The following is a 9,686-nucleotide window of genomic DNA, read 5'->3' on the forward strand; positions in this document are numbered from 1 at the left end:
GGTCCCGGGGAAGAGCCATTTGGGACGGGGCTCGGCACCCCCCGCTGCCCGCGGCCACCTGCGCGGGGCCAGGTGACACCGCGGGGGGGGGACATCTGTCACCGCAGGCGCCCGCGGCCACCCCGGAGCCGGCTCCCGTGCGGGGCACGCAGGGGTCACCGCCGGGGACGCCCGGGGGGAGCAGGGGGCTGTGCCCCCACGGGGGTCAGTGCAGGGGACGGGGCTAGGGGCACCCCACGGGGAGCGGGGGGGCTCGCGGGGGGCTGGGGGCACCCCATGGGGAGCAGGGGACACCCCCGGGGCAGCAGGGCCCGGTGCCCCCCGGGGGAGCAGGAGCCTGGGGACACCCCCGGGGCAGCAGGGCCCGGTGCCCCCCGGGGGAGCAGGGAGCTGGGCGCCCCCCGGAGCGGGGCCGTGCCGGGGCCCGGGAGCTGCACGTGGGGACGCGCCCCCTCCCCTCCACGTGGGTACTGGGGGGCGGGGCCAGGGACCCCCGGGAGGCGTGGCCTAGGAGGCCACGCCCCCGACGCAGCCACGCCCCCGTGCGTCGCCCCGCCCCGACGCAGCCCCGCCCCCCGACGCAGCCCCGCCCCCCCGACGCAGCCCCGCCCCCGTGCGTCGCCCCGCCCCCGTGCGTCGCCCCGCCCCCTCGCCCTTTTTCCCGGCGTGCCGCGCGGCGGAAGGGGCGTGTGCGACGGAAGCAGCGGGGCGAGGCGCAGGCGGCCCCGGGCGCGGCGGTGGCAGGAGCCCCCGGCGCTGTCGCTATGTCGGGCCGCTGCTGCGCGGGGCAGACGCCGAGCCGCGACATCCCGGGCCCCGGCAAGCGCCTCGCCCTGCCCGACGGCGCCCCGCTGTCGCCCGGCGCCTACAGCACCACGCCGGGAGGCACCGTCTTCGGGACCACGCCGGGCGGTAGGGCCCCCTTGGGGGGGGTAGGGCGGCGGGAGGTGCCCGGGAGGAGGGGGCCGCACTTCGGGGGGGCGTGTTGGGGGGGGGCGCCCTCTGGCGGGGGGTTAAGGGGGCTGTGGGGAGGCTCTCGCCCCGGCGGGGTGGGGCGGGGCGGTTGGGAGGGTCTCTTGCCCCGGTGTGGGGGGGGGGGCTTCTTCCCCGGCGGGAGGGTGTTGGGCCTTTTTCCCCAGAGAGAGGATATGGGGGGGGAGGGCGCTCTCCTCCCTGGGGGGGGGGGATATATTGGTCTTTTCGCCTTGCTTGGGGGGGGGATATGGGGTGGGGGGGGAGGCTCTGGCCCTGATAAGGGGAGGGTTATGGGGGCTCTGGCCCCGGTGAGGGGAGGTGGTTACAAGAGGACTCTTGTCCTGTTGGAGCGTATGGGGGGGGGTGTGGAGGGGGCTGTTGGCCTAATGTGGAGGGGGGGCCTTGCCCTGTTGTGGTGTTATGGGGGGGCTCTTGCTCCAGTGTGGGGGGTACAGGAGGTGTATGGGGGGGCCCTTGCCCTGTTGGGGTGTTATGGGGGGCTATGTGGAGGTGGGTTTTGTCCTAATGTGGGTGGTTTGGGGGCATGGGGGGGGCTCTTGCCCTGTTGTGGTGTTGTGGGGGGTACAGGGGGTGTATGGGGGGGGCCCTTGCCCTGTTGGGGTGTTATGGGGGGGCTATGTGGAGGTGGGTTTTATCCTAATGTGGGTGGTTTGGGGGCATGGGGGGGCTCAGGGGGTGTATGGGGGGCCCTGCCCTGCTGGGGGGTGGTCTCATTTGCAGCTGGCCTGCAGGGAGGGGCTCCAGTTTGGGCAGGAGGGTCTCTGGGGGTGCCTGGACGTTCTTGTTTTGGCAGGCCGCCCTGGCAGCGGGAGCATATGTCTTGGCGGGGGGCCCAGGAGCCCCGTGTGTCGGTGCAGGGCCCCCCGGGCTGGGGCCTGGTGTGGCTGGGCGGCCCCCTGAGGAGGGGGCTGGATGCAGCTGAGGAGCTCTCCCACGAGGCAGCAGCGGGGTGGGGGGTGCTGGGGGGGAAGTGTGGGGTGCCCGGTGGGTCTGGGAGTCTGGCCTCTGCTGGCTGCTGCACTGTGGAAGAGAACAAGGGAGCCAGTAAGGCTTTGCCTTCCCCAAAATGGGAAGGGGTCCTGATCCTGTGGCAGTGAAATAGATCCACCTGCGTGTCCTCCTTGGTAAACAAGGCTGCTGGTTTTCTGAGTAGCCTTGTAGGGAGTAGAGTCATCCTCCATTTGTGTTACTTATTAATTCTAATCTCCGATATTTGTGGTTGCTTTTGGTAATGATTAAGTAAAGCCCTGTTGCCTTATGGAATTTTTTTGCTTCTCTGGAGTGCTGTACCTCTTCCTCTGAAAGTGCTGTGCTCTACTGCAAAAAATAACAGCAGATTGGTTCCCTCTTTCACTGCTACAAGTAGTCTTGTGCAGCCCCCACGGTTTTGTGGTGTGGGACTGCTAGGAATGGTGTCCCTTAGGGATCTGCACCTTCAGTCGTTTGTACCCAACAGAATAAACTGGTTCTGAAAACTAGCCCATGTTTGCTGCCTCTTTAGGATGGAAGCAAGTGCAATGGAAGTACAAAAGCTGTAAACCTAGTGTTTATCTTAGCTAAACCCAATGTGCTTTTTGTCTCTGTATGTTACAGAAAGACCATAACGTGCAAAACTTTCTGAAGGGCCTACCCATTGCAAAGAGCTTATGTCCACACGGCTTCCTTGAATTTGCTGTTTAGTTTGTGTAGTTTGGCTTTTGTGAGACAAGTGACTGTTCCAGATGACACTGTGCACCAAATCAGCTGTGTATTTCTGACTCTGGCAGCTGAATCCCCTGTTGAGCAGTGGTTTGAGATCACTTTTTCCATACCTCTAAGAACTTTTCCTCTGTGCTGCTGCATAAAAGTTCAATGCAAACAGCAGGAATAATGGAGCTGACTGTACTTGAAGTTCTGCCAAAGGAACAAACTAAATGGGAGGCAGTAGATGTCATTTTGCTAAGCTTTCAGACCTGCTGGTCTTTTTACAACACATAATATTTTGTGGGCTAAAGAAATTCAGAAAGAGGGAAGTCAATATTGCTGACTTGCTTCTGTTTTTTGAGTTTGTGCAGAAAACTTGGTTGGGGAACTGAAGTTAGTGTTATTTTTGCCACATGTTTTTCTTCTTTGAAAGCAGCAACTAGCTGAAATACTTAGATAGCACTTGCAGTAATTGTCACGAAAGGAGAATTAGAATTAGTGTTTCTCAGCTATATTCATGTGCTCTAAGTAACAGAACAGAAGTTAAACACTTGAACTGTGTAGCATAGTGAGATCTTTCCAGGATTATCATCTGTCTGTGTTGGAGATGGTTAACGAGTGTCTAGAGTGTAGAGCAGAAGTATGGGTTGTATTGTTAGGGTGTGCACATCTGGCAAAATCCAGAGCTCTTGTGACTGCTTGGTACACTTAGTCCCTCCTCAGCCTGTGTGAGGGCAAATCGCTCTTCTGAGGCCCAACTGCAGACTCTGTCTGCAGGTCAGATGTGGAATTACTGTTGCTGCAAGGAGGTATAACGAATAATCCCAGAGGAGTGGGAGAATGCCAGCCTTTAGGTTACCAGTCTTCCTTCACTTCTAGCATTGTAAAGAATTCCTATGTAGTCTGGAAGAGCTCTTGGGAGAACAAATATCCATACCTTTTGGAAGTTTAGACCAAACTGCCTATACTAATGCACTCTGCATGTTATCTTTTAGCTTGAGCCTTACTGCTATAGGTGGCTTTCATAGGTCATCATTCTGTGTTTTAATCTCTGTATACACCAGAACTGCTGTTGGTTAAGTCAGTGTCCTTTTAAACGTGCTGGGCACAGGCCAACTTGAGCTTGGAGAGCTTCTCTGCTTCCTGAGACAGTGCCTCTGGTCTGTTCTTCTGCTAATCTGTGTATGCAGTGATTCTCCTGGGCAGAATACTTTGCACTACTTCTTTGCATGTAAGCCCAGATGTCTGAGAGAAAATCATCTTGTTCAGAAGCACTTGTTTTAAATCCTTTTATTGAAAATAATTAAAATATTGTAGTCCACTGACAAAACATCTGAGACTTCATGCAAGCAGTAGATTAAATCTCAAGAGTCAGAAGTAGCAAATTAAGTTTGTCACGCAAAAACTCTTACTAATTTTCAGTGAAAAATTGAGCATTGTAAACTCTGAAGTGATTCCAGTGGCTGTAAGCAGAACTGGGTATGTAAGTGAAGTGAATGAGGCTTGGTGCCAAAACTAGAAATGCACAGTAGCAGTGCTGGATGCCAGTGCCCATGATCACTCACTGCTCTCGGGTATAGCATGCTAATGGGCTGCGGGGAAGCTGCTGCTGGGGTGCAAATGTCCACAAATTTCTGGAGCTTCTCTCTTCTGCATTTACCAATGTTTGAGTTTTAAACAGTGTTGTGTTTAAGTTTGAAGCAAATCTGATGTTTGCTTTTTCCATGGGGACAATTAGTGTTATAAAAGCCTACTTATGGACCAGAGGGAATCTGTGGATTGGTAAGGGCTGGTACTGGAACTTAATTTCGTAGCTTGACTGCTGAGGTCTTGGAAGGATGCAGACTTGACTAACTATGTTAAAAACAAATATTAAGATTTGATACAGTAGTACTTCACAGCTACAGAACACAGAGCTATGCCTGTCTAGCATCCAAATTCTTTCTTTTGGGAAGAGTAGGGGTGTATTTGCTTTTCCAGTCATCAGGTGCTTGTGGATCAGCTTTTTTCATTCTGCTTGTGGTCAAAAAGCCAAGTTTTTCCTCACAAGACTTTTCCTTCTGCCCATCACTGAGGTGAAGTTGAGTTGCCAGAAGCACTGAAGTGACATCCTAAAATGCAGTTTGTGGACAAAAGGGATCCTTTGGAGGGAAGTGAAGGGGAGTACGTTGTGATGCTCTATAAAGCGTCAGCTGTCACATCCCAGCAGCAGGAGAGCGGGGAGGCCCGCTGTGGCTTTGATGCAAGTCGGCTGAGCTTCAGCACAGTTTCTGGCTCCTGGCCTGGTGCAGGCACTTGGACAGAGAGTCAATTTTCCTTTTTCAGCTACCTTCACAGACCTTTCTAGGCTCCGTGGCCCCCTTTGGAGGGGAGGGCAGAATAAAGGAGCTCCCTTCTGATCTGACAGCACAGGAGGTAAATTTGTTCTTATTGCAGCAGTCAGCAGAGGAGAACTGATTATAAAGAAGCAAGGAGGAGCGTGTAAGAGGTGATATGTGACCTTTAAGTATAAAGAGCCTGTTCTCATTAATACTTTCTTGTTTGTCTAGGCTTCTTGCCCATTTGCCGCCAGCACATGCACACATTGTGTTTCCCTAAGTAAATTCCATGTGAACTCATAGCTCAGGAGTTCGGCCAGCTCCATCCCTCGCAAGCGAGAACACAGGAAGAGCTGTGTTGCTTGTTTTGCTTGCAATGAGCTGTGCTGGTGGGCAGTGTTCCCGCCTGTGTTCGTAGTGTGCTCGGCAGCAGGAGCTGCCTCCTGAAGAAGGTTCCCGTTGCTGAAGTGCTCTGCCCTTCCTGGAGGCTGCCTAGTGCTCCGTTAGGATGGTCCCTCTGGATTCCGTAAGCTTCCAGCTCTGCACAGTCCTGTTAGAGGTTTTCTGGGCAGCCATGGCTGGTAGTTGGTGCTCTGAGCTGTCAGCTGAAGCCTGTCGGGTTGCTCCTGTGGCTTTCTGGAGCCCCTGCGATGTGCTGGCTGTGTGCTCCAGCAGCTCTTTTCAGGGTGGTTTTAAAGTTGCTGTTTCTCTTTATGCTGGTGGGGGCAGTGGCAAACCTGTCCCATGGCAGAACAGACTGTGGGCCCAGTGCAGGGTTTGAATGTGCCGTGCTTGAAATCGGTCTGTAATAGTGCTGCACCTGGCGAGGACCCTGGTGCGGGGGGACTGGTGTGCTGCCGGTCCTGCAGACCCCACCATGGAGGCGGTGACTCTTTCCACGGGGATGTGCTCACTTGTGGAGCGGCACAGCTTGCAGTTCCTGTGCTCTGTAAAGGCCAGAGCTGCAGGGCTGTCTTTGGCAGGGGAGCAACAAGATGGTATTTTACTGGGACACTTCCATCAAACTTAGCTCTCATGAGGATATTCAAAATGAGCCAAACCCCCTTTGACTTTCCAGTTGCACAGCAGAGACGGTCAGGTGTTGAAGCCAGAGCTTCGGGGAGCAGAGCAGTTCCCATGCTGCATAGCCTTTCCGTGTGCTCGGTGAATGCTAAATACTGCCTACAGCGGGAGGAGAGCTGCTCTTAGCCCTGCTCTGCGAGCTGGAAGGGGTCTGTTCCTGGATGCTGAGCACTGTCAAGCTCTGCTCCTGGTGACAGCTGCTGTGGGCTGTCCTGCTCTGGCCTGGTACAGGGTGTCTGGTTTCATAAGCATAGCTCCGGGCATGTGACTGAGCGAACGAATGCAAACGGGAGTGAAAGTTCTCATCTGCTGTTATGAAATGTACTCCTAATACTTGGTATGGGAGCTGCAGTTCTGGGAAGTACCACCCTTGCCTTTGTAAGCCTTCCAGTGACTTAACACTTAACAGACTGGGATTGTTCCTTCTCAAATCCTGCCTGACTGCTGGAGCATGCTTCTAAATTGCATTGATTTTTTTTTTCCTCCCCTTGATCTGGAGAAGCAACTCAAATCCAAAACCTGTTCCTAAAAAGTTCGGTGTTTTCAACTCATTAGCAGAACTTCCTAATATCTACTTACTCTCTAGCTGTGCTCCAAAGTAAAGGCAAGGTTTTTCCCTTGCACATGTGTATACTTACAGCTAAAACTCAGAGTATATGAGAAGTTGATTTTTTTCCTTCAGAAAGGAATGGGAGTAGAACAGTAAAGGCGCAGTCCAGAAAGGGGTGTTGCAACCTTACTCTTAGTGGGGGGAAAACAACTGTTTTTCAGTACTTTCTGGGTTAAGGTTGCAGTCTGTTTAGAGGTATCTCTTTTCTGTGGCTTTGAGCTCTTCCAACACCAGTTCCTTTGTAAGGAACAAGCTGTCCAGTATAGCGGTGTTCCTAGAAATCTGTGCATGGAGCCTCAACTCTGCTGTTCCTCTGAGGCTTGTTTTAATCCATTAAAGTTGGTTTTATCACTTAAAGCAGGAAGAGCAGGATGTGGTCTGGATTCACCGTTAAAACAGATGGCCATTAAGGAGTGTCTGTGTTAGAGCCTTTTTTGGAAGGTATACATAACTAAGCTGCACAGTCAGCACATGGTACATAAAGGCAGGAACTCCGTAGAAATTTTTGCTAGACAATGTTCAGTGTGACAGATGCTCTGCTGCTTCCTGTTTCTTGATACATATGCTTGTATCTGCCTACAGTTCTCGGCCCCTGACAACTTGGAAAAGCCTGTTATATTTATGAACTGAAATTCAGTTAACTTTTTTCCTTTTTTTTTTTGCTATGACCATGTTAAACAGGACAGGTCAGATCTGTTGGATGCAGCATTGGACTAGGGTTTGGAGTTGTTCTCTCCACACAGCAGACTGGTAGCAAAACTATTATTTGGGTGGCTGATTCTTGTACTTTTTTTTGCTATAAACAGTGTTAATGGTGTCTGACTTTCTTCTGAGGTAGCTTGAAATGGACAGTGAGTGCTATGTAACAAGTATCTCTTTAAATATGCCTTTTGCTGGTTTGTGTGTATAGCTGTGATTTGGATATCCAAATTTTATGACCCAAAATGTAAACCAGGCAGGTCCCTTGAAGGGAATGTTATGCCTGTCCTAGTACTTGGGGAACAATCCAGTAACCTTGACTACCCAAATCATAGCCATCTCTTTTGTGCATCAAAATACAAAAAGCTGAGTGTCATATCTTCTTTCTGTAGGTACCAGAATTATTTATGACCGTAAGTTTTTGATGGAGTGCCGCAATTCTCCAGTTGCCAAAACACCGCCTTCTGACCTTCCGGACATTCCAGGTGTTACCAGCCCAAATGTGGAGGAGTCAAAGACTGAAAACAACCATGTCCAGAACTATGATGAGAAAGTGAGCGTAGGTGAGTGCACATGAACAAGTGAAGTACAGAAGTTTACACATGGGATGGAGCCAGATGATTCCTGTGAACTGAGGTTAATGTTTTGATAGTTTCTTGTAAAATCAAGTGCTGTAGAGCTTAATATTAGAACCTATGGTGAGCAATATGGTCCCCAGTAATGTGAATGTTTTTCTGTAAGTTAAGTGTAATTTGTGTCATGTTACTACTTTATTCTTATTAACTTTGCATTTGGGAAAATGCTACTGGATGAATAGTCCTTTGAGAGAATGGGTGCTGCTGTTCCTGCCTGTGGATATCCTGTGCTATTTTGCAGTGGCTTTGTACTTTTGAAAATGATCAGGTTACTATTCAAAGTAAGATTTGTTCTGGGGCTTTTTTAGATACCACCTGAGGTGCAACTTTCTTTTGGTTTCTTGATATCAAGGCTTCTAGGGTACAAATGAGCTTAATATTTATAGCTAGGAAATAATAGCCATTGTTGGCTTTAGTCGGTTCTATGAAAGCTTGCAGGTGTGCATAAGATAGCAAAATAAAGGTTGTGGCACAGGAGAACAGAGGTCATTGGCTACTTTGTGAACTTGAATGCTTGTTGAAAGGCATGCTATTAGTAAAATGAGCAAATACTGCTCTTCAATGGTTAAGAAGTTTTATGTGAGATTCCTTCTTGAAGCAGCCTAAAATACCAGATATTAAGATTGATCTGCTCCCTAAATATAAAAGTAGTTTGAGTACTCATTAACTGGCTTCCATGTTCTAGGCAAAATCTTGCCAGGATCAATACTGCTTAATGGCTTTTATTACACACAGCTGTGACCTTAGCAGCTCAGCTGATTCGCTGTTGAACTGAAATGTGGACTGCATGCTGGATGCCAGCTTGGTTGTGACTTCTTTCCAAAGAAGCCCTGTCCTCAGGACCTGGTGATCACTACTCACACTAGCATCCTATCAAGTTGCATGAACCATGGATACAGTCCTATGGATAACAAGTCATGAAATAGACTTGTTACCAAAGACAAGTGTAGATCTCAGTGATCCTTTGTCAACAACATTGTTTCTTTTTACAGGGAAATCCAGGGGTAGAAATAACTTATTTGCTCCAGAAGGGAGATCTCCTCTACCTTTGCTCTCTATACATGAGTAAAATATCCCCTCCTAGGGACAGAGTATGCATTCTGCTTGCACAAGATGGTTTTGTTCTCAGACTTGATGCCTGAATGCAGGTTTAGTTTAAGTCCAAACTGCCATGTTTCTCTGAGGCACAGTTGAATGTTGTTGCTTCAGCACAATATTTAGTATTTGATGTGGGACTTTGAGGACTCATCCATGTTTTCCTGTCCTTCTCAACAGGTGAGGAAGAGCAGTTTGACATGGACATCTAAAGCACATGCCCTGAGAGTGCTTATCCAGTGAAGAGTGGGGCCTTGTCTTGAGGATTCCCACCAGCTAGGCTTACAGAAGCCCGTGCTTTGAGTGCCTTCCTGCTTCCTGGGAAGGGAAACTCATTCACTTCTGAGAACAGAATGCATCCTGGTACAAGGACTGAATCTCAGCCTCTCCATGTGGGTGCAAATATACAAGTACAGCCCCTGCTGCGATGGGCCACAGAGTGCAGGAGGAGACATTCTCAATGATTGTTTTTGTTTCTGGTTTTATGCTTTTGTTAATCATTGTATTACTACTGTAAAAGTTACAGAAATGCAATACATGGGAGAAATAAAAATCATTGAGTCTCCT

General features: G+C 50.5%; 1 protein-coding gene across 1 annotated transcript; it reads left to right on the top strand.

Annotated features, from left to right (window-relative positions):
* Window positions 1-650: 650 nt before the first annotated feature.
* Window positions 651-9,686, top strand: EIF4EBP1 (eukaryotic translation initiation factor 4E binding protein 1). Its single transcript, XM_064497656.1, has 3 exons — window positions 651-912; window positions 7,782-7,952; window positions 9,300-9,686. The coding sequence occupies exons 1-3, from the start codon at window positions 765-767 to the stop codon at window positions 9,329-9,331; spliced, it is 351 nt and encodes a 116-aa protein (XP_064353726.1). The 5' UTR covers window positions 651-764; the 3' UTR covers window positions 9,332-9,686.

Source organism: Dromaius novaehollandiae, chromosome 26 (assembly GCF_036370855.1).
Source record: "Dromaius novaehollandiae isolate bDroNov1 chromosome 26, bDroNov1.hap1, whole genome shotgun sequence".
NCBI classification, from domain to species: domain Eukaryota; kingdom Metazoa; phylum Chordata; class Aves; order Casuariiformes; family Dromaiidae; genus Dromaius; species Dromaius novaehollandiae.

Coding starts and splice junctions, on each gene's coding strand:
- EIF4EBP1 (XM_064497656.1), top strand. CDS start 765: ATGTCGGGCCGCTGCTGCGCGGGGCAGACGCCGAGCCGCGACATCCCG. Junction 913..7,781: donor CTTCGGGACCACGCCGGGCG/GTAGGGCCCCCT, acceptor TTCTTTCTGTAG/GTACCAGAATTATTTATGAC. Junction 7,953..9,299: donor TGATGAGAAAGTGAGCGTAG/GTGAGTGCACAT, acceptor CCTTCTCAACAG/GTGAGGAAGAGCAGTTTGAC.